Genomic DNA, 23293 nt, shown 5'->3' with positions numbered 1-23293 from the left:
CTGCCTCCTCTGACTTACTGCGTCTGGTTCTTTCCAGCAATGGATGGTGGGCAATGGACACGCGACTGACCTCTGGCAAAACTGTAGCACCTCCTCGATGGGCAGTGTCCAGCACTGTTTCTCGTCATCAGCAAATGGTGAGGATGGTTTTTTGTTCCACAAACTCGTCCTGGTCTGTCTGTGACATGCCTCTCTCTCCAGACCTAGAAGCGCTTGTTCTTGGAAGACTCAAAAGCTAGATCGGTGTTGCTGGGCTGGGGTGAGATGTGGCCAGGGGCTGGGAAGCCAAGATGAAAGGAGAGGGGTGGTAGCTTCACTGGCTAAGCCGAGATCTCAGGGAATTGTGCATTCTCTCTACCTGGAGAGAAGCGCTAGACCTGCCCTCCTGGTCCTGCTCATCACTTAGTGTAATTCTTTTAGTGAGTGAAAAAATGTGGATGCATAAGCAATGGTGATGCAAAGTCTCAGGCAGATTCTGCTGGGAGTTTTGATCCAATAAGCAAGTTTGGTTTGGTGGTGGAATATCCAGGAGTGCCCTGGGTCTTCCTGGTGCAGTGATGGAGGGGCTGTCCCGGGGATTGATGGGCCCCTTTTGGTCTCCAGTTACAGGACTTCCTCTCTGGGTCTTGGGCCTCAGAGATCCCACTTAGCCATCAGAGCTGTAGAGTGATTCCTTGTTGCAAGCTGGCGCATTGACACTGTTTACATGCCCCCAAGCCGAGCCCGGGGGTAGTTTTACTCTGTCCTCAGCATCTTTGCTTGTGAGATATTGGAAACCAGGTTTTCTTGGGTTCAGGTTAAAGGGATTAATTGGCAGTGGAAGCACACTCTTAGATCCTTGCAGTATCCAGAGGGAGGGAGGGCTCAGCAGGGCCCTGGGGTCTGTGAATGTAGAGAGGCAGTAATAAATACAATACAGTCTTTTTGGTGGCTGGGAAGTGTCTGGTGGCAGCGTGAACTCTGGCAGGGGCCACAGTGCCTAGTGTTGAGGACACAGTGGGCCAGGCTCTTCACAGTCTCATGTTCCAAAAGATGTGTCCTCAGCCTGGACATGAGGCTTCGGTGTGGCCGCAGCTGCCCCTTGATCAAATATTTCTGTTGAAGATGCTATAGCCAGTGAGAGAAACCATTTCAGATGCAGCTGAACAAGGCAGGCGGGGCAGTGGCCATTGGTTCTGGCTTCTCACAGTCCAGTTTCACTGCTGGACTTTCCTTCTCTGGGCTATGTACCCAAACTGTCCCTGAAGCATCACCAACCAAACATCTCTAACTTCAGCATAAAGGGAAACTGCTAGAACTACTCGAGGAGGACAGCCAAGCAGTAGAAAGCATTGTTTTATGTGTCTGCTTTCCTGGGGGCAAGAAAAGAGAGACCCCAGTCCTTGTGGAAGGGAGCAGTCCTTAATTCTCTTCTCTGAGTCTGTGAAGGATATTGAATTAAAACCACCCTTGAGGCTGCGTGGTGAGTTGGTAGCCAAGTAACTGAAACCCTCAGGAGTGTCTGAGCAAGTGGCCGGAGCACTGCTTGGCCCCAAAGCCGCAGCATCCGGTGTCTCCTGGGCAAGGTCTGGCTGAAGTTCCCCGAAGGCTGAGAATGGGAGGTGCTCTGCTCCCTACTGACACCTGGTGGCCATGCATGGTGACTCCGCCCACAAGGGCTGGCTTTCCCTGAGACCCGGAGTACCCATTGGCACCTCCCCCAAGTGGTGTGTGGCCATGTGGAGTTGGCAGGGGATTCTACACTCACAGGTCCGGAAGGGGCAGTTTTGGCAGGCATGTTCCAACCCGGCTGGGTTTCAAGAGGGATGAGTCGGCAGAGGAGCAGGGATCTAAATTGTACTGCAGCAGGGCAGCGATATTTGTATGAGGCTGGCCTGCCTTCTGCATCAGCCGCGGTCAGTTAGGAATGGCTGCCATACTGCCCTACCAGCAGCTCCCAAAGAGGCACCAGTGTCATTTCAATTGGGAACTTCCCATCGCTCAGCTAGCTCATCTTCTTGGATTTGCTGACAGTGACCTTGGAGTGTTTTATCTTGGGTTTTTATCCAAATCCACATTGTTGCTTTCCTGGGGCGGGAGGTTCCAAGATCCTGCTTATCCCCTACACGTGCCTTCCTGCCTTCTCATCTCTCCCAGGAAGGGCGTTTTTGAGGAGCTCTGGACAAGCTATGTTTGTTTGCACTTGAACTTCTAAGTAAGATGTTCCCATTTCAGTTTCCCCAGTGGTCAGTATCTCTGTTCTCATCTTCTGATGGGTCAGCTTGTATTACAGCCTAAGCTCTGATGGATTTGAAGCTGGTGGGCCTCCTTTGCCTTTTGGATTGGGTTTAACCATTTCTGTGCCAAACAAGAGGCAAAAAAAATACATAATTAAGAAAAAAATTAGACTGCCTTTACAGATGAACCCTGTTAGTCATAAACCAGTCACGTTGGTTTGTATTTGCTCTTAGAATGTTTCAAACATGCCTTTTATTTGAGTCATTGAAAGTAGTTTTTTATTGATACTTGTTTGTGAAGAATATGTCGACAAGTTTGTTATGTGAAAATGCATTGGTTTACATGACTTGCTATTTTTTTTGAAGGGGCATGTCTTTCCGTGAGTGGTGCTGGAGCCCTGAGCCTCTGCAGGGCTTCATTCTTCTTTTTTTTCCTTATATGAATGGTGCTTGTCACCGCATTGACTGCATGGCAGTCAAACATCTATGTTACATAGTTGGATGGAGACAGATTTTCCTTGAACTCCCTCTTTGTATTAGAGTTGGTTTTAGATTTCTTACTAAATGCCCTCAACTTTGTCTGCTTTTCCATTATCTAAATGCATTTACATACCTTTAAAATATAGATCCCTGGCTCTATCCTGATACTGGGTACAGGCAGAGGTGAAGGAGGCCAGTGAGGGAATATTTATCATGACCTTGTTTTGAATGCCCCTTGGCCCAGAGCATACAAGGACGTGTAGACTCTAGACTTTGGCCCTGAGAGTCCTGAGCTCTGTGAGGAGTCAGGAGATCACTGCGGGGGGATGAAGACAGCATAGGCCAGATGCCTGAGGAGTGGGGGCAGGTAGGCAGAGCCAGAGTTCAAGGGAGGAAGTGGAAGGCAGGTCTCCTGTGGGAGGTGGGATTTGATCCATCCTCCAAAGGATGGGCAGGATTTAAATAAACACAGGCAAGGAGGAGGCAATTCCCTGTCGAGGCAATGACATGACCTAAAGCAAGGGGAAAGGTAATGGAGGGGCGTGTTAGACCAACAGCTGACTAGCACTCCGGCTGGGATTAAGGTTGACCCCACAAAACAAAACGTCTTTAAATGATAGTGACTTAAATAAGATAGTTTATTTCTCTCTCTTTCAAAAGAAGTATGGAAATAGGCAGCCTAACATAGATATGGCAATTCCAAGAAACTATCAGAGCCATAGGCACTTTCTACCTCATTTCTTTGTCTAATCCTTATGGAGCAGACAGCTGCTACAGCGCCAGCCATTTCATCTGTGCTTCAAGCCACAGAATAGAGAAAGGAGGAGAAGAATGTGTCCCCCTCCCTTTTAATGAAACATCTTCAGATAGACCACACACTTCTGTTTTTGTCTTTTCCTGGAAGTCAGTCACAGAGCCACACCTAGTGTCCAGGGAGGCTGAGGATGGAGTCATTTGACTTCATGGGAAGCATGACTTCTCGACTCACAGAAATTTAATAGCAAGCACCTCCCAGTAAGCCTGGCTTCTCTTCAAGGCTGTGACCACCCTTGTCCATACCCAGTCATACTCTGACAATAGCTCTGGTGCGTCCTGTGCTGTTTCAGAGTGGAGCCCGATTACTTTAGGATTCTGCAGACAGTCCATCTCTGCCGTGTCCTGGGTCCCTTCAGCAGCACAGTGACCTGTGTTGGCAATCGGATGACCCTTCGACTTCCTTCTCTTTCTTTCCGCTCCCCCAGTCATTCATAGCTCTTACTGTTTCATGATGTCTCTTGAATCCTTGTTTCCTCCCAGTCTAGTCCTCTCTTCTGACCTCCAGACCAGCCTGGCCAGCCACCCACTGGACAGTTCTGCTGGGATGTCTCAGAGGCGTCCCCAAACCAGCCAGCCTTCATCCTCCTCCACCTAGTCTCCCCCTTTGACAGTTTCCAGTATTTCAGTGGATGCTGTCTCACCGTCCAGTGAGCTTCACACTCAGAGTCTGCCTGGATGTGTCTCCTCTCCCTTCTCAGAATCATCCTGGTCCACTGGTCACTCGTCATCCCCACCCACATCGCACCAGGGCCACTGCAGAGCCTCCTCACTCCTGATCTTTCTCTCTTCATTGTTCCTCATTTTGTGCATCAAATCCAGGATGATATTTAAAAATACAACCTTGTCATATCACTCTCAATTTAAAACCTCTCAGAGGTCCATTTGGTCTCCATCTTCAGATGAACATCTTTGCTAAGGTCCATACGTTTACCTGAATGATCTGCTCCTATTAAATCTCACCCCATCTCTTCTCCCCTTCATCTTGGCATTTCGGCCTTCTCTCACTTCAGTGATCATGGACTGCCTGCCTCAGGATGCCCCCTCTCCTCCCTTCTCCCCTTTCTCCCTGGTCCCCTCCCTTTTCTCCTGTGTCCTTTCATTCAGGACTATTCACTGAACACCTGTCCTGCAGAAGATTCCACTGCGGACACTGAGGGTGCCAGTGGATGAGAACTTCCATTTTACTGGGCAGATCAGTCAATAAATGTGGGTAATCAGGAGGCAGTGATAGGAAGGATGAGGAGAATAAAGCAGGGTGATGTGTGGTGAGGGATTGAGGTGGGGAGAAAATGATCTCTTGAGGATGACCAGGAAGGAGTCAGCCACAGGGACATCAGGGGGCAGATTCCAGACAGTGGGACTTCCTGAGGACAAGGTCCCTGGGGCAGGAAGGAGCCTGGCAAAGCTGATGCACAGAGAACACAGGGGATGGAGAAGCAAGCCAGCCTGCAGGGTCTTCTAGATCCCAGGAAGGACTCTGTGGCATGTGGATGGGGTTCTAAGTTTCATGATTTAATTTAGACCTGCTCTGTCTTGTATGCATTTCTCATCTGTTCTATTCCAAGTTGGAGTAACAATCCTGTACATTTATAAGGCAGAATATGTCAGAAATCTTACAAAGAAGAAACCCACCTTTCTATTTCCAGCAGTAGCGACCTTATGGCCAGCAGTAGGTTGTGGGCAGCCTTAGACCAGGCCTGTGGATTGAAAGTTAGAAAACAATAAGTCTGGCCAGTCTCAGGAGCCCCTCCGTGACTTGAGTGCTCTGTGTCTCCTGGGACTGTATCTCCTGTGATCGCCAGGTTTATCTTGTTTATCCATTTGGTGGCATTGCCATTTCAGCAAGGACATCATACCATTTCCTGGTCTGTGGCTCAGCTTTTGGCCAACAATTTTAAGAACATAGGAGGCCCTCTGCACTTAGGGGCTCATGTTTTGCAATTTAGCATCTTTGTGGCTCCCTGGGCTGACCCACAAGCTCTGCCCCAGCAATGGCTCTGGATTCTACACACCCTTGTGGGATGCAGAGGTCCCGGCGGGCAAGGGAGGTGCAGGGTGGGACGAGGCGTCCTGATGCTGATGTTTCAACCCTTGGAGTCTCTCATCAGATGCCAGCACCTAGGAGTAGATTCAGAGGCTTGTGCAGACCTGTGTCTCACCATATGGTGCTGGATGCTCAGTCTTTGCTTTTTAAAAAATGTAAATTGCTTTCCCAGGATTTTATCAGTGTTGAGAAAGCATCCTTTGTAGTTCAGAAGCCGGGATTGGCCATGGGGCGGCTTGAGGGCCTGGATGCTGTCTTTTGGTGCTCAAGAAAAGGATGCCTGGCAGGAGGCCTTCTGAGTATGCACTCATCAACACACACATAGACTCTGACGCTGGCAGGGGCTTGGGAGGTCATCAGACCCATCCCCCTGCCCCATGTCACTCACTTCAGACCCCTCTGCAATGTACCCATTATATGCTCATCCTACCAGTGACAGGGGACTCACTACCTTTCAAGAGACTCCCTTTCATTTCAAAGAGCTAACAGAGTGGTCCGTTCATCAATTCTTTAACTAGACTGAGCGTGTGCTAGGTACTGGGCACTGTTCCAGAAACCGAGCCAATGGAGCTGAACAAGAAATACCAGTCCCTGCTCCAGTGGATGGAGCTCACAGTTACTCAGGGGAGATGGAGGAAAGACGATGAATGAGTCATTGTGGGCAGCAGACAGTGCTCTGCAGGAGACAGCCTGAGCGACGGATAGCAGGGCGCCACTAGGGAGGAAGCAGCTGGTCACCGAAGGCCTCTTCCTGCCAGAGTCACATGGACGGAGGCTTAAAAGATGAGAGGGACCAGCTGTATGAAGAACCACAGGAGGAACATTCCAGGAGGTACTGGAAAGGGCCAGGTCCTTAGGCAAGGAGGAGTCTGGTGTGTCCACCAGTGCTGGGCTGACTGAGTGTAAGGCTGCAGGCAGGAGAGGACAGGCTCTGATGCTGAAAAAGCCAGCCCGGACATACAGAAGGGTCTGGATCAGAAGGGTGGTGTGATTTGATTTGTGTTTTGAGAACGCATTCTGGCTGATATTTTGAGAAGGTACAGTGTCAGCAAAGCACTTGGATTTAGGAATCTGTGGCTCAGGGTAGACGTCTGGCATGGACATTCAGCTTTGGGATCATCGGTGTCCGTAGGAGGGTATTTAATGTCTGCAGGGGAATTGACGAGAGGAGAGGTGGAAGGAGCAAGGGGACCAGTGTGAGTCTTGTGACATCTGGTGGCTGATGGGGGCAGGAAGGAGCTGGCAGAAAGGTTGGCGAGGAGGGGCCCATGATGTAGAGGGGGTGAACTGCTGTGGGATACTGTCATTAAGAACTTACTTAGCTGTGGGACTTCCCTCATGGTTCAGTCGTCGGGCCTCTGAGCTCCCATTGCAGGGAGCATGGGTTTGATCCCTGGTTAAGGAACTAAGATCCCACATGCTGTATGGTACAGCAAATAAAAAAATAAAGCAACTTAAAAAAAAGAAAGAAATCACTCAGCTGAGGCCACGTCAGTCCCCTAAATTTTCAGTGGTTTGTGGTTGTCTTCAGTCATGCCTGGAGGCTTGGACCTCATCCTCAAGGTGTCTAAATCCCTGTTGTGTCCCTGGAAGCTGTGGTTTTATCTTTCCGGGTCTCCCCTTCTCCAGGTGGTGCTTTGTCCTTGCAGTGACCTTTCTGGTGCTGGTGACAGTTCTCTGTCCCCCATCCCCGCTTGTGTAACATGTTGTCTCTGGACCATAGGCATTGGCCTCCCAGTACCGCTCAGCTGCTGGTTTGTGGTTGGCCTGGCAGGTAGATGCACAGAGAGGGGGACTCTCTCCTGTGGCCACCCCATTCATTCTCCTCCCCACTAGGCTCTGTGGATGCCAGACCTAAAGAAAGGCTGAAGGATCATTTAACTCCTTAGATTTCAAACATGCTTTTGAACTTCTTGGGCTTCCCTGGTGGCTCAGACAGTTGAGAATCTGCCTGCAATGCAGGAGACCCATGTTCAGTCCCTGGGTCGGGAAGATGCTCTGGAGAAGGGAATGACTACCCACTCCAATATTCTTGCCTGGGAAATCCCATGGACAGTGGAACCTGGTGGGCTACAGTCCATGGGATCACAAAGAGGTGGACACGACTGAGCAACTAATAACAGTTTGAACTTCTCAGCACCCCAGTGGATTGGCACCATGAGTCCCTGCTTTTCTGCACAGGGTCTGCCTCTCAAAAGCTGGTTACCTGGGGCAAGTGCCCTCATGACCCAATAGGGTAACTGTGGAGGTGAGACCTGGGGTGGTTGCCCATCACGTCCCATGCATCCTGAGTCCTCTTCCCATTCAGGAGATAATTGTGACATGGGGGGATCTTGAGTGGACACCGACTTTGAGCTGGGCCTTGGAAATTGGGTAGAACTTCAGTAGGTGTGGGGAGAGAGGAGAGTGCATAGTTTACTGAGCTTGGGGGCTGGTGGCTCTTAATTTCCATGATGCTTGGACAGAAGGCTTCTGATTGTTTGCATATGGAGAATGCCTTTTAAACCCAAAGATCCTGAACCCCTCCCTCCACCAAGCATCCCCTTCTCCTCTGTACATCCCCTAGCTCCCCTGGGCAATTGAAATATCTTTCTCCTCTCTTCCTTTCTGAAGTCACTGTGGCCAGACTCCACATGTTCAAGTGTTCTTGACAACACCAACACAAAGGGTTCTCTGATCAATCAATTTGGAAAAGACTATTTAAAATCTACTCAGGCTTTTCTTTTTAATGGTAAGACTTTTCAGAACCTTGAGTACCTCACTGTACGTTTCAGTGTCCAAGGAGGGACGTTAATATACTTGACCGTGGAAGCCACTTCCTCTATTTTTCTGTGTGTGTGTTAGGTGGCTCCGTTGTGTCTGATTCTTCGCGACCCCATGGACTATAGCCCACCAGTCTTCTCTGTCCTTGGGATTTCCCAGGCAATAATACTAGAGTGGGTTGCCATTTCCTTCTTCAGGGGATCTTCCTGACCCAAGGATCAAACTCACATCTCCTGCATTGGCAGGTGGATTCTTTACCACTGCACCACCTGGGAAGCCCTCCATTTTTCTGTTTAATCAACAACAGTGTTTTGGGAAACACAGCCTAACCTGACCCTCCTGTTACTAGAGTTTTCCAACCAGGGAATGGAGGAAGCCTGAAATAGCTGGACATTTTCAGTAACCTCGGAACCTCAATGACTGTATTATATTCCCTGTTCCAGTTTGAAGACTAGCAGGAATAAGACTGTTGGTGTCAAACCACATGTATTAATTAGACTCTGGAACAAATTCCTCTGCCCATGAGGAAGCCTCTTGGTCAGGAGGGCAGTTAACCAAGTGACGGTGTCGGGTGCAGCTGAGCGCCTGGAACATGAGTTCACTCATCGTCAGCCAGAGGTTTAGCTGGAGTTGAAATGCGCCCCAGGATTAGACTTGAAAGAGCCTCCCCCATGGTCTCCCTCACCCTTGTGAGCTCCCGGCCAGGGTCTGTGGGCTGAAAGACCCCATATGGCTTTCTCCTCTGGCTGCATCCTTGTGGGTCCCAGGGAAAGTGAACCTGGGGCCCAATTTCAGAGCTCCCAGCTGGGTGGGATGGGAAGAAGCTGGAACCCTGGGCAAGGACCACTTGGTCCCTGATCCGGCTCCTGCCAGTGGGCAAAGCAAACATACAGCAAAGTCCTCCTGGATAGGATGGAGGCTGCTCGCAAGTCAGCAGCCTCTGGAATGACATCCATCCCAAGAAGGAAGGAAAGTGGCAATTTGTGGGACGTCAGTGGGGAGGGTGCCAGCTAGTTCAGTGGTAAAGAATCCATCTGCCAATGCAGGAGACGTGGGTTTGATCCTTGGCTCGGGCAGATCCCCTGGAGAAGGAAATGGCAACCGGCTCCAGTATTCTTGCCTGGACAGTCCCATGGACAGAGGAGCCTGGAGGGCTACAGTCCGTGGGGTTGCAAAGAGTCAGACACGACTGAGTGACTAAACAACAGCAACAGCAGGCAGGGAGGTTAGCGGGTGGGTCAGCTGCTTTGAAAGATGGCCCAGCATTCTGGACAAGGGCGGCTCTCACTCCCCCAGCGGTGATTCACCCCAGTGGCTCCTTCCTCCTGGCTTGGCCTCCCCAGTTCATGCTCTGACTCAACTGCTACTGCCCTTCCTTTCACTCTTGGTGGAGTCAGAGAGCTTTTGTGAATTGCCAGAGTGGGACTCAAGGCTGGGAGGGCAGGCACTTGGGTGTGCCTCTAGGCTGGGAGGAAAGGAGGGAGAAGGACGCAGAGGGGCCGGTGCGCTGAAGAGGGCTGCAGCCCCCCTGAGCCCTTCGCTCGCCGGCTCGTTGGCCCTGGGCTAAGAATACAGCTGAGGGGGCAGATGTATTTCCTTCATAGCTTAGCTGCTGTGGTGGTAGGAATCTGACCTTTGGTCGTTGGGCATCTCCAGCGTTCCCTTCTGTGGCGGGAGGAGCGGGTCTGTGCTGGCTGCCACGGCCTAGCCCACGTCAGAAAGCTGTCGGCAACCCTATTACCTGACAGGCCCGTCAGAAGGGCAGGTCTGCAAGGAATTCGGGAGTTTCAATTCCCGGGCTCGGCACCAGCGTTGGAGGTTAAAACGCTGTCACTGGGCATTCCACAAATAGTTGCCGGGCACTGAGCGAGGCCTGGAGAATGACCGTGGGTGCTGGTCATGGGCTGGGCCAAAGACCCTGAACTTGCAATTTGAGAGAAAAGAGTATCACTGGCCTGCGGCTTGGGTAGAAGTTCAGATTCGCCTCCTGGCATGTTGGCCTCATGTTAATTTGACTTTGTCTAAAACAGGACTGCAGTGGACAGCATTTTCCTCTGCATCCAGGTCTCTCCACACTAATTACTGTTTTCTGTACGTTGGATGTATTTGGCTATAGTAGAGGTTGGCGTCTGATGCAAAGATCTGACTCATTGGAAAAGACCCTGATGCTGGGAAAGATTGAAGGCAGAAAGAGAAGAGGGTGGCAGAGGGTGAGATGGTTGGATGGCATCACTGACTCAATGGACATGAATTTGAACAAACTCCGGGAGACAGTGAAGAATAGGGAAGCTTGGCGTGCTGCAGTCCATGGGGTCACAAAGTTGGACACGACCTAGTAACTGAACAGCAGCAACAGAGGTTGGCAAGCAATGGCCTGCAGATCCAGCTGGGTCCACTGCCTGATTGTGTAGACAAGATTTTAAGGTGAACAGGCCACACCCACTCCTTTACATTTTGAATGAGGCTGGTTTTGTGCAAGATGGCAAACTTCAGCAGTTGCCATGGAAACCATATGACCTGAGAAGCCTAAACTATTTACAGTTTGACCCTTCACAGATAATTTGCCAACCTCTGTGCTGAAGCTCTCATAAGAACTGGTATCAGAATTGTATTGAAACGGGCTCTGCTCTCAAATGGCATTCTGGTTGGCACACTATAATGGCTCATGTGGACACAGTTGTCCACCTTATTCCTTGGTGTGGCCTAGATAAAGATACCCTAAGGACCCCCTCCCCACCCTCCACCATCGTCTACAGCTACTAATTTACTCCCCCTGAGCTCAGCCTTTTGATGGGGTTATTTGTACTGTACAGAGCTTTTATATCAACATTCTTATTTGAACATTACACAGTCCTCTGAGGTAGTTGGTCCCTCTTGTTAGCCAGTTAAGCAGGGGGTACCCAGGCCTGTTTTGATGGAGCATATGGCCTAGCCTGGCTGGGGCCACAGCCTGTAGGTTTAAGGTACATACTGTCAGTAGCATTCCTTGCTGAAGAAAGGGTAACGTCTCATCTTGATCTCTTTATCCAAGGGATTATCTGGAGTAGTCTTTTAACATTTCCAAATTTATTTTGGCTGGTTTGCTTTGAATTTCTACTTTCTGTATTTCTTTAGTTATATTTACATCCTGTGTGCTTTCTTTTGAGATTTATTGAGGTTTTTTTTGTTGTTGCCCTACTGCATAATTGGTAAGACTATCCCATGTGTGTTTGAGAATTTTATCATCACTATAGAGACATAAAATAATGTATATCTTAAAAAAAACCCAAAAAAACAAAAAATAAAATAAAATAATGTATATCTTATCATATTTTTGATCTACTTGATTTACCTATTCTGAGAGAGGTGTGCTGAAGTCTCCCACTGTGCTTGTAGCTGAATCAGTTTCATCTTATACTTCAGTCATTTGTTGCTTTATATTTTTTCCAGGTCACCCTGTGCACAGAGGTTTATGACTTTTGTTTCTTTATGATAAACTGGAAATACCATGAACTAACCTATGAAATATCCCTCTTTGGCCATCTTCATCTTTTCAGTTTGAATTCCATTTGTCTGATGCTATTATTATTTATATCTTTTTGTTAATTTGCCTGGTAGCTCTTTTAAAAAATGTTTTAACTTCTAACTGTTGTTGGTTTTAGGTGTCTCTCTCATATCAGGCTCTAGATAGGAATCACATAATTCAGGATGGAATTCTACATCTTATAATGATTGACATCACTGTGACTGATAATACAGTTGAATTTATCCTACATTCATCATGTGTGTGTGTTATTTATTGTGCTTCAGGTTGAAAACTTTCTTCTTCAACTTTGTATTCCCAGAGCTCAAAACAGTAGATTTTTAGCCAAGGCCCGCTGAATAAAAACTTCCTTGATTCCTTAATTCTGGTTTGATTAGAGAACTAACTTATGGAAAATTAACTCAGTTGTAATGAGGTTGGCATTAAAATTCAAGTTCCTGGTAAAAGAAGTTTTGAGAAGAATTTAGTGACGGTATTAAATTTAAGAGACTTTTCCTATGGATGTAGTTTCAACTTGTATGATTTTGAGTTTTCTGTAAATGTGAGGCCTGGCAGAAGTTTCTGTTATTAATGAGAGTGGAGGTAGAGATCAAGGAAAAGATCTCAGAATTGGAGAAAGAAATCTAGGATGTTGCCTGCACCAGCCGTGCTCCTTCTAAGGGTGTGCCTTGAAGGACATTCCCCATGATCTCTGTTTTAGTTCTATACTTAGTTCTAGATTTATTTTTGTGGCTCAGATTTCTTTATGTTTCCAGCTTCACCTACCAGACTGCTGGATAATTGCTTTATTAAAAATGTAGAGTCTTCCCTGGTGGTCCAGTGGCTAAGACTCCATGCTCCCAATGCAGGATGCCTGGGTTTGATCCTTGGACAGGGAACGAGATCCCACATACTGCAACTGAAGATCCCACATACTGCAATGAAGATCCCAGTGCAGCCAAATAAATAAATTAAAATAAATATTAAAAAGATAATATTGTGGCAGCGGTAGGTTTGTTGCAGACTGCTCCTCCAGAAGAACCACCGCGCTGGGTGTGAGTGAGTGATAGTCGCTCAGAGTGAAGGTCACTCAGTCATGTCCAACTCTTTGTGACCCCACGGACTGTAGCCCATCAGGCTCCTCTGTCCATGGAATTCTCCAGGCAAGGATACTGGAGTCGGTTGCCATTTCCTTCTCCTACTACACTGGGTAGAGTGGTTCAGTGAGAGATGTGGTTCAATGAGAGATGTGAAAATGAAGTCAGGATGGCTCACAGCCCATTAGATATCCTTTTCTAACCTTAATTGATAAAGAAATTGCAAAGGTTAAAAAAAAGTATATGGTCCATCAAGGTAGAAAGAACACCAGACTAGAACCAAGGGCCTCCCAACGTTGGCCATGCCAATGGGGCTCAGTCGAACATCTCCGGAAATCTTTCTCAGTACAAAGGGCCTGGGTTAGCTGATCCCACAGGCTTCTTCCAACTCTAAATGCTTCCAGAAGATTCTTCCAATCTTCCATGAAACTCTAGTCACAGTTGACCTAATCAGCATCCCTTAAAATTCTTCCATTAACTACTTGCAACTCTAACCAGGGTCATCTTCTTGAAGTATTGATGATAAGCCATCCAGATTTCACGTTTTTTCCTACCGTGCTAAGCACAGGCATGTATTTTTCTAAGCCAGTGTACATTAGTCTGTTCCTGACTGTGGAGGAGCAGACCCTGGGTCTTCTCTATCTGATCTTCCTTGTTTAGGGCAGCACCCACTCCCAGGATTCTTTGGCACTTGGAAGGAGGGATGCAGGAAGGAAGGATGTCAAGGCCCCTGGAGGTCTCCAGGGGGAACCTGGCGGGTTCCTGTCTCTGATGCCAAACCCAGGTTTTTGCCTCTTGTCAGTTCCTTCTGGAATTGACATTCACTTGTAGTAGAGGGTGAACTACAGAGTTCTCTTCCTTGCCTGAATTTCAGTTGGACGCTTGGAGATTTGATCTAAGGCTGATGGTTCAGCTAAGATAAGGAATTGTCATTTGTGCTCCTATCTGATGACCAGACTGAGTGCTGACCTCTCTGAGATGAGCTGGGAACAGACACAGTGTGGCTGAGCGAGTGGTTCATAGCTAAATAAAGCATGCTGTTCCCATCAGCATCTTCTTCCAACTTTCTACAAAATTAGTTTTGGCTCCAACGTCATTTTCTTAGTCCCAGCCTTCCCCAGGATCTCTCTGACTCCTTGGGGGATGCTGACATTTTGAACGGTGGTTTGGAACTATTCTTAGAATCCAGGGGCTCCAAGAAGCCCTTCAAACCCCCTGAGGACAGAGAGAGAGAGGAGGCAGAGGGCAGGGTTCAGAGCCCCTTGAACATACGCATATCTGTGTAAGTAACTCATTTGGCTAAAAGACTGGAAGGAAATTTAATATATTTTAACTTGATTTTAGCTCCTTGCGGTGGGACTGAGTATTTTCTTACAACATTTTCTTAAAATGTCTACAATTAAACATGTATTAATACCTCTTTTTTTTCCTCCAAAAGAAAGCATGAAATAAAGAATGACTTTTACGAGTGGGAAAGTGAATAGCCTGAGTTTCATTCAGAAGAGGGCTGCTGCTCCTGCCTTGGGGGTGGGTGTGGCTTTCTGCTGCCCAGGCCACGCCCCCTGGCAGAGCCCCGCCCCTGTGGCTGGCCCGCGCAGCCTTTTCCTAACCCCTGGTCTCCTCCCGTAGAATGGCTGCAGTCTGTCCAGGCCACCATGATCCTGTCCATCATCTTCAGCGTTTTGTCTCTGTTCCTGTTCTTCTGCCAGCTCTTCACCCTCACCAAGGGCGGCCGGTTCTACATCACTGGGGTCTTCCAGATCCTCGCTGGTAAGTTGGAGAGGACCAAGTCCCCGTGGGGGTTGGGGCCCCCAGACTGCATGCAGGATGGTTAGTCAGGTGGGCGTGGCTCCAGAATGACTGACGTGCGTGAGCCCTCCCCCTGGATGGATTTCATACCGCACAGGGGTGTGTGTGGGTGTGAATCAGGGAACTCTCCATGGAAAGGGGTGAATGGGGAATAGGACTTAGGGGCTCTGGAAGGAGGGTCCCTAACTGTGGGACGGAGCTACAGTCCAGGATGCATCCTCGGAGGTAAATGTTGAGAGTGTCCATAGAGCAGAGGCCAGTCTCGAGGCTGGATTTCTGTAGCTCATATTGTGTGCCCTGGGAAGCACCCCTACTCCAGTGTGGAAATGGCCCCTATGTACTGCCCCGATTGCTCTAGGGTATGTGTCTCCCTCTCTAAGCAGTGGTGGAGCCACCTGCCAAATCTTTCTCTCCTTTACTCCAGCCCCTGGAGTCCACTGGGCTCTTGTTTACCGGCATCTTCCTTTTGTGTAACATGTAATGCATGGTCAGTTCCAGACATGGGGCCATGACACCAAGGTCTGCTCTGCCCTCTCCCTGAACTGCCTCGAGCAACCCCCTTCACACAGGTTATTCACACGGTCTATGTGCAGAGTCCTAGACGTGACGCCCTCCCACTCTTGTTTCTGGATACTGGCCCTTGTCTCGCTTTGTTGCCTCTTATCCTTCTGTCCGTCGATGACCAGCTGCCTGAGTCCTCAGGGCACCAGAGAGACATAGGAGGTGGATGTGGTGGATTCTGTAGTCCAGGCTAATAACCCACAAACCCCATATGTGCTGGAGTACATCTCGGGACTGTAAAGTATTCTCAATTCTGACCCCTGATTGGGCAGTGGGTAGCATCTCTTGTTTAGTTGCTAGATCACAAGCAGTCATTGGAGGGTTGAAAACAGCCCACATGTCCTAATGGATGGATGGACGAGCAGGCAGATCTCATGGCTTATGCAGGGCTGTATGACAAGACACAGCCTGAAGTTGGACGTCGATGACCCTTTTCTAGAAGACAGAGAGTTACCTTTCCCTGGAGAAAGGAAGTAAACAAGAAGACCGTTTCTCCTCAAATCCCTAAATACAGCAGGTCAATGTGCACAGTTTGGAATTTCAAAATCAAATAGGGCTTGGCTAGTTGCACAGGTTTCATTATACCAGCTAAGCTTCTCGGGTGTTGCCAGCTTTATTAAAGTACTAATTCTGCCGTGAGAAATCATTTCTGGGGATGTTAGGAGCAGAGACCATCAGTCACCCCATTTCCAGAAGTAACAGAGTAGTAGGATGTATTCTGGGATTTCTTTTTTGGCTCCCTATTTACCGTTTGATATCAGAAGTGATCATCTCCTTTGTATCAATGTCTGTGTCCTCAAGAAAAAGGGACACAGACTTAGGAAGCAGAAGTTTCATAAAATATTCATATTTGCTGTATGCATTCTTGTTATGTTACTGATAAATAAGCTGAGACTAGGAGAGGCTACATGAAAGCACAGCTCATGCACAGACACTAGGATGTCCCCGTTCCCTCCCATCCCACAGGGAATGAATGTATAGAGATTCAGAATCCACTCCAGTTTTTAATGAACACAAGATCCAAGGCAGAAACTACTTTTTGTGTGATCTTTCATTGAACCTGATTGACCATGGAGGATGAGTTCAAATCTACATCCTTTTTGATCCCCAAGTTCCCAAACATCTGTGATGAATGAGTCTCTGTGTCAGAACTGATGAGTAGTTAGACTGAAAGCATCAGATGGAGTGAACTTAGTATTGTTGAAGGGGCATGTCAAGGCAGGGAATATGTTATCTTTTTTCCTCTGAGATATTTTAGCTTAAAATTCTCTAACAATGTCTTTTTAGCAAGGTCATTTTCAGTCAAAACTAGAGTCCAGAGATGAGTACTTCCTTGCAGTCCGAACACTCTTAGGCACTGAGTTTTTCTAATCTAAAGTTTATTTACTCATTCTTGCTTGTTTCACCATTTGGATTCTTCTTCCGAACTCAGTCCAAGCAGTTCGGTGCTCTGCTACAGAAACCTCTGAATTTAGAAGCCCTTGATTTGTTCTTGCATTATCCCTTCCAGATCTAGCTTCTTATCTCTCATGAGACTTCATTTTCGGTTATTGGTTTGTCAGCTTAGCAGTCCATTTGTGAATAGGAAGCTACTGAACTAGAAATGTTGATCCAGAATGGCAGTTTTACTCTATACGTCTAAGAATGTTCCGTGCTTGTTCCCTCTGGGCAAAAGAACCCGAGAGCTGGTCTAAGAAACCTCAACTCTCTAGAATGTTGCATTTGAACCTGCTGAAGCATCTTTTCACTCTAGTTGGGATCTGAGAGAGTGGGGACTTCCCTTAGAGATTTCATGACTTTTAGCATCTGACAACCCTGCTCTTGTGTGTTTCTCATCTCATGATCTAAAGGATCCAGGAACTAGGGAGATTGGGGACAGTGACTACAGTCATGCAATTAAAGGATGGTTGCTCATTGGAAGGAAAGCTATGACAAACCTAGACAGCATATTAAAAGGTAAAGACATCACTTTGCCAACAAAGGTCCATCTAGTCAAAGCTATGGCTTTTCCAGTAGTCATGTATAGATGTGAGCGTTGGACCATAAAGAAGGCTGAGTGCCAAAGAACTGATGCTCCTGAACTATGATGCTGGTGAAGACTCTTGAGAGTCCCTCGGACTGCAAGGAGACCAAACCAGTCAATCCTAAAGGAAATCAACCCTGAGTATTCACTGGAAGGACTGATGCTGAAGCTGAAGCCCCAATACTTTGGCCCCTGATACAAAGAGCCAACTCATTGGAAAAGACCCTGATGCTGTGAAAGATTGAAGGCAAAAGGAGAAGAGGGTGGCAGAGAATGAGATGGTTGGATGATATCACCAACTCAACGGACATGAATTTGAGCAAACTCCAGGAGACCGTGAAGAACAGAGGAGCCTGGCATGCTGCAGTCCATGGGATTGCAAAGGATTGGACACGACTGAGTGGCTGAACAACAATAGCAACAAACTAGGGAGACAGTTTGGGGAGGGTCGTTGGTGATAAAGGCTGGTGATAGGCCGAGAAATTACCCCTAAATATCAAGGAACAAATCAGAAAAGCAAAACAGCCAAGCAGTAAATAAAAAAGAGTAGAACGGAGTAAGGAAGGGAGGAAAGAAGGAAATAGGCCCACAGTTGTGGGGTGCGGTCCACAGGCATGTCGGCCACTGCAGGCAAGGTCCACTCAAGGCAGGGGAGATGCTTCTGCACACACTACAACCTGTTGGGTGGAAGCCCCCAGAATCCGCTGAGCATCCCCGGGGCTGTTGCAGCTAGAGGGCCTGGCTGTGTGGAGTCTAGACACGCGCGTGAGCATGCAGGGAAGGCAGGTAAAAGGTTGTATGGAGCTCTTCGGCTGACTACAGACCTGGGACCCGTCTCTGCCTGGCGCTGCCTGTCTTGCTGCATCATCCCTTCTCCACTTATAATAAGCTGAGCCTCTCACCTGTAAGAACTATCTATCCTTGATTACATATTTCTCAGTTTGGCTGTTTCTGAAGATGTTTCGAGAGGCCCCCCGTCATCCTCTTTGGTGCTTCTCAATCTTAGAATCACATCAGAATCACATTTTTTTAAAAGGGGGTGCTTTTAAAAAGGGCTTTCCAGGGGGTTCAATGATAAAGAATCCGCCTGCCAACGCAGGAGACGCGGATTTGATCCCTAGGTTGGGAAGATCCCTTGGAGGAGGCAATGGTAGCCCATTCCAGTATTCTTGCCTGGAGAATCCCAGGGCAGGGGTGTCTGGCAGACTGCAGTCCAAGGGGTTGCAAAGAGTTGGACACAACTTAGCTGCTGAACAGCAACAGAAGGGCATTTAGAATGAAAACCTGGGGGGAGGAATAAAAACCCAGTGCCTTTTCTGTTCTGAGTGGTACGAAGTTGATTTAAGTCGGAGACCATGTTTAGAAACGCTGGATCTGGGTGACTCATCCCAGCTGTCGCCCTGGCCCAGCCAAGGAGACATCAATTCTTTGTGAGGTTGAGGGGTGATGTGTGAGGCTGCAGGGGTCACTTGGAGGCTGAGAGTGGACAGTGGCTTACCTACTCTATGGGAACCTTGATAAATGCATCATAAATGCATCACCACCTACTGGTGGCTGAGAACACGAGCCACAGTCCCCTTATGGGGGTTAGTGTTTGACTTATCGGGATTCCTGTATGGCACTGCCTGTTCTGTATTCCAGGGCACGTCTGTTACTTAGCACACAGACAGCCTCGTAATGATATATTCCCTAAAACATCAGTCTTCCGACAACAATAATTATCAAGTGTGTCTCTTCTCATTGGCTTTGTAAGTGTATAAGCTTACGGCTTCTTGAAGCGAAGCACAAATTCCTTTACTTCTGAGATTCTCCCAGGGCGGAAGTCGCATAATTAAGCCATCGACTCAGTCACTGCACTTGTGTGTCCTGCTTCTTCCGGTCCCCCAGGTCACAGATGGAGTGTTTTCCCTTTGCTGTTTTTGTTTGCTGGGGAATTCTGGGCCCAGCTGGTCCACACAGGTGTCTTGGCATTTCTCCATGCTGGGTGGACATGGGCCCCATCCGGAAGCCCTGCCAGGAGGGGAGGCACCATCCTACCCTTCGGATGCTCTGTGTAAACCTCCCTCTCCCTTGGTCAGGCCTCCCCTTTGAGAGCTCTGCCCTCATTAGGTAGGTCAGACAATGAATTCGCACACTGTTGAGGTGAGCCATGGACCTCGAGGCAAATGCAGTGTGTTTCCAGCAGGTCGACACTGTCCTTCCCCTCCACGACAGGTCACCACCTATGACATCCCCGTGGACACAGATGTTTTTGTGTCTCCCGGGCTTTCAGGAGGTGGAAGGTCCTGGAGCTGACCCCCTGGGGGTCCCAGGCCTGCTGTGTGGCTCTCTCAAGGCGGGGGGCAATGCAGTGGGAGTCTCCTCTCTCAGACTTGCAGAAGAACAGCCTTATCGGGGCGCTGAGCGTGACACATTCCCACCTCTGCACTTTTTTCAGACAGAGCCACAGTGTCCAGTGAAATAGCCCAAATAGCAGTGAGGTCAGATGTAGGTGGTCCGGCCTGGGGGGCCCTGGACCCACAGGCATCCCACATGCTTGCTGGACTCATAATAGAGTCACTCAGAGCCTGTCAAAGCCCCTGTGTTCAGGAGGGGACAGAATGGCCTTTGTGCTGCTGGGGCTGGGGCGCTGACCTCACTGGACCCCTCCCCGCAGGGATGCTGACCGTCCTTGTGGGCAGGGACTGTCACGCTGGAACTTGCCTGCTGTGTGAGGTCCCAGGTGGAGGTTTTTCTTGTCCCTCTCACCCCAAAGGCTGCATGATCAATGAAGCAGGGCTGGGTTGACCAGTCTGCCCATCTGAGACCTTCTCACCTTCGTCTGGGCTGCAGACCAGCCTTGGGGGACCATGGGTAGCTGAAAGGGGCCTGGCGCCAGGAAGCTTGTCCGTGACGGCGTCCTGTCTTTGCTGTGGCCTTCCTCCTGCGTTCCTCCCCCACCCCGCTCCTCTCCACGTGTTCCTCTGTCTGCCCAGCGATGCCCACGGGCGTTGTTGCTCTGTCTATCATGTATTGATCCTGCTACGGGGGTCAGCACAGGCTTCTGCCCTGTGCTTGGCGTGAGTGCCACTCAGATAAAGTGTCACTTTCCATGGTTTCAGAGACCGCTACCACCCATCTGTGGAACGTTTCACAGCTTCCAGGGGCTCCGCGGCCAGCCATCTTTGCAAAGAGATGGACAGGCTTCTCTTGCCACCTGAATTCTCGCTGGTGCCCTCATGTTGACTGGCCGTGGGTGACAGTTAAGGGAGATGAGGCAGGAGAGAGGCTGAGGGGCCCGTGAGCTGGGTCAGGTGGACTGGACGCAGAGAGAGACGGTTTGCTGGTTCCTGAACCTTCCCGTTCCTCCTCGAAGTTCTGAACTGGTGGGAGATTCCTGTCTGAGATGGACTTGCCTTCTCTCCCTGCAGCCTACATCCTTTTCCCTAAGAAAGAGAGAAGGGTGCCCTAGTGTGTGTGTGTGTGTGTGTGGTGTGTGTCTGTGTGTGTGGTGTGTGTGTGTGTGGTGTGTGTGTGTGGTGTGTGTGTGTGTGGTGTGTGTGAGTGTGTGGTGTGTGTGTGGTGTGTGTGTGTGGTATGTGTGTGTGGTGTGTGTCTGTGTGTTATGTCTGTGTGTGTGGTGTGTGTGTGTGTGGTGTGTGTGAGTGTGTGTGGTGTGTGTGTGTGTGTGGTGTGTGTGTATGTGTGGTGTGTGTGAGTGTGTGTGTGGTGTGTGTGTGTGTGTGGTGTGTGTGTGGTATATGTCTGTGTGTTATGTCTGTGTGTGTGTGGTGTGTGTGTGGTATGTGTGTGTGTGTGTGGTGTGTGTATGTGTGTGGTGTGTGTGTGTGTGGTGTGTGTGTGGTGTGTGTGTGTGATGTGTGTATGTGTGTGGTGTGTGTGTGTGTGTGGTGTGTCTGTGGTGTGTGTGGTATGTATGTGTGTGTGTATGTGTGTGTGTCTGTGTGTGTGTGGTGTGTGTCTGTGGTGCGTGTGTGTCTGTGTGTGTGTGGTATGTATGTGTGTGTGTGTCTGTGTGTGTGTGTATGTGTGTGTGTGGTGTGTGTCTGTGGTGTGTGTGTGTGTGTGCTCTGTGTGTGTGCAAGTGTGAGGTGAGCTGGAGTTTGGGGGAAGAGCAGAGTGGGTGGGGGAGGTGCCTGGGGTCTTGGGGAGTCTGGGTTGGGGGTGGCGCAGGGTCCCTGCCCCATGGTGACCCCTCTCACTCCCAGCTGGTCCCTCTCCTTCCCAGGTCTGTGCGTGATGAGCGCAGCGTCCATCTACACGGTCCGGCACCCGGAATGGCATTTCAACTCGGACAACTCCTATGGCTTCGCCTACATCCTGGCCTGGGTGGCCTTCCCCCTGGCACTTCTCAGCGGTGTCATCTATGTGATCTTGCGGAAGCGTGAATGAGGCCTGGGGATGGGACGGCCGAGGCTCTGAGCTCACATGGGGAGGGAGGAAGCAAACCAGAAGCCAGGAAAACAAAACAAAACAAAACAACAAGCTAGCCAAAAACCCAAACTCAAAGCAAACCAAACAGAAAGCAGTGCGGGGGGTGGGGGGTGGTTAGTGTTGATTGAAGATGTATATAATATCGACGGTTTATAAAACCTATTTATAACACTTTTTACATATATGTACATAGTATTGTTTGCTTTACGTGTTGACCATCAGCCTTGGGTTGAACCTTAAAGTAGCTAAGGAACTTGACATCCTAACCATATAATCAAGCTCAGTTTTTTTTTTTTTCGTTTTTCTTTGTTTTGCCCAGAAAGAAAGTAAACCCATCACGCCCCTTCCCCTTCATCTGAAAGAAGTTACCTCCCTCCCACTCCACCTCATTTAGAAAACCAAAGTGTGGGTAGAAACCCTGAATGGCCCGAAGCCTTTAACTGTGGGTGACCTGCTGTGTGACACACAGACACGCGCTGCCCACGCCTCTGTGTGCAGCCTTGCCTGCACTCAACAAAATCCCCGAACGGGAGCCCTCGGAGAATCGCGGCTTGTGGCTTTGGAATCCTTGCCCTGGAGAGGACGAGGTGTCCCAGTCACGCATCTAGGTTAGAAATTGGTGACAACAAACCTACGAAGTGGTGCTATGTATTTACCATTCCTTACGATCACTAATCATCTAAACGCCTCACTGGAAATTCAGTTAACAGTTTTACAACATAAAGTTGAATGGAGACCTGAATAATTCTGTGTAATATAAATGGTTTATAACCGCTTTTGTACCTGGCTAGGCTGCTATTATTACTATAATACATAACAATGCACCGCCTTTATCACTCCCACATTTCCTTCTGGTCGGAGCATCCGGACAAGCTTCTAGACCCCCTGGGACGGTGGGATCCCAGGATGGAGCGGAGTCTAGACTGTCCTCTGCCTCCAAGGACTGTCTGGCAATGACTCGTACTGGCCACCAACTGTAGATGTATATACGGGGCCCTTCTGATGCCAAGACTCCAAGACCTTGTTTTTTCCCTCTTTTTTTGCTTTGCTTTTTCTGATTTTATACCAACTGTGTGGACTAAGATGCATTAAAATAAACATCAGAGTAACTCACTGAGCTCTCACGGGTTTTTGTGGGCGAGGGTGTGAGGTGTGTGTTGGAGCAGATGGAAGAGGGTCGTGAAGCTGCTGTTGGGTAGATGATCTGGGTTGTAGTTTGGTACTAAGGAACCAGAATTGTCACCCTTTTTCAGGCTCCCGGGGGTATCTTACACCTTCTAGAAGCCTGTGCAAACATCTGCTAGCTGGAGAGGCTAGCCCTTGTGGCTCAAACAGACCCTATAAGTGGGCTGGAGGGACTCAAGTGTTATTTAGCTGAACCGTCTTTCTCCTGTTCTGGTCTCTGATGACCCACATGGGCTCTGGAGCACCGCACACACTCACGTAATGTATGAGATGTTGGCATGAGCAGCGCTGGTCCCTAACCCTTAGGGGGCAGGTGTGATCCGGTGGATTGTCAGTGGATCACCTGCATGATGATGATGTGAG

General features: G+C 48.9%; 1 protein-coding gene across 4 annotated transcripts in view; it reads left to right on the top strand.

Annotated features, from left to right (window-relative positions):
* Positions 1-22858, top strand: part of PMP22 (peripheral myelin protein 22) — a 28568-nt gene extending 5710 nt beyond the window's left edge. For all 4 annotated transcript variants that reach the window (XM_069542918.1, XM_069542917.1, XM_069542920.1 and 1 more), the window contains exons 3-5: positions 38-137; positions 14548-14688; positions 21540-22858. In XM_069542918.1, coding sequence (XP_069399019.1) covers positions 38-137; positions 14548-14688; positions 21540-21703 — 405 coding nt within the window. In that variant the 3' untranslated portion in view covers positions 21704-22858. The remainder of the gene's footprint in view (positions 1-37; positions 138-14547; positions 14689-21539) is intronic.
* Positions 22859-23293: the final 435 nt, after the last annotated feature.

This window comes from Ovis canadensis, chromosome 11 (assembly GCF_042477335.2).
Source record: "Ovis canadensis isolate MfBH-ARS-UI-01 breed Bighorn chromosome 11, ARS-UI_OviCan_v2, whole genome shotgun sequence".
Lineage (NCBI taxonomy): Eukaryota > Metazoa > Chordata > Mammalia > Artiodactyla > Bovidae > Ovis > Ovis canadensis.
This window is presented reverse-complemented; position numbering and strand designations above follow the sequence as displayed.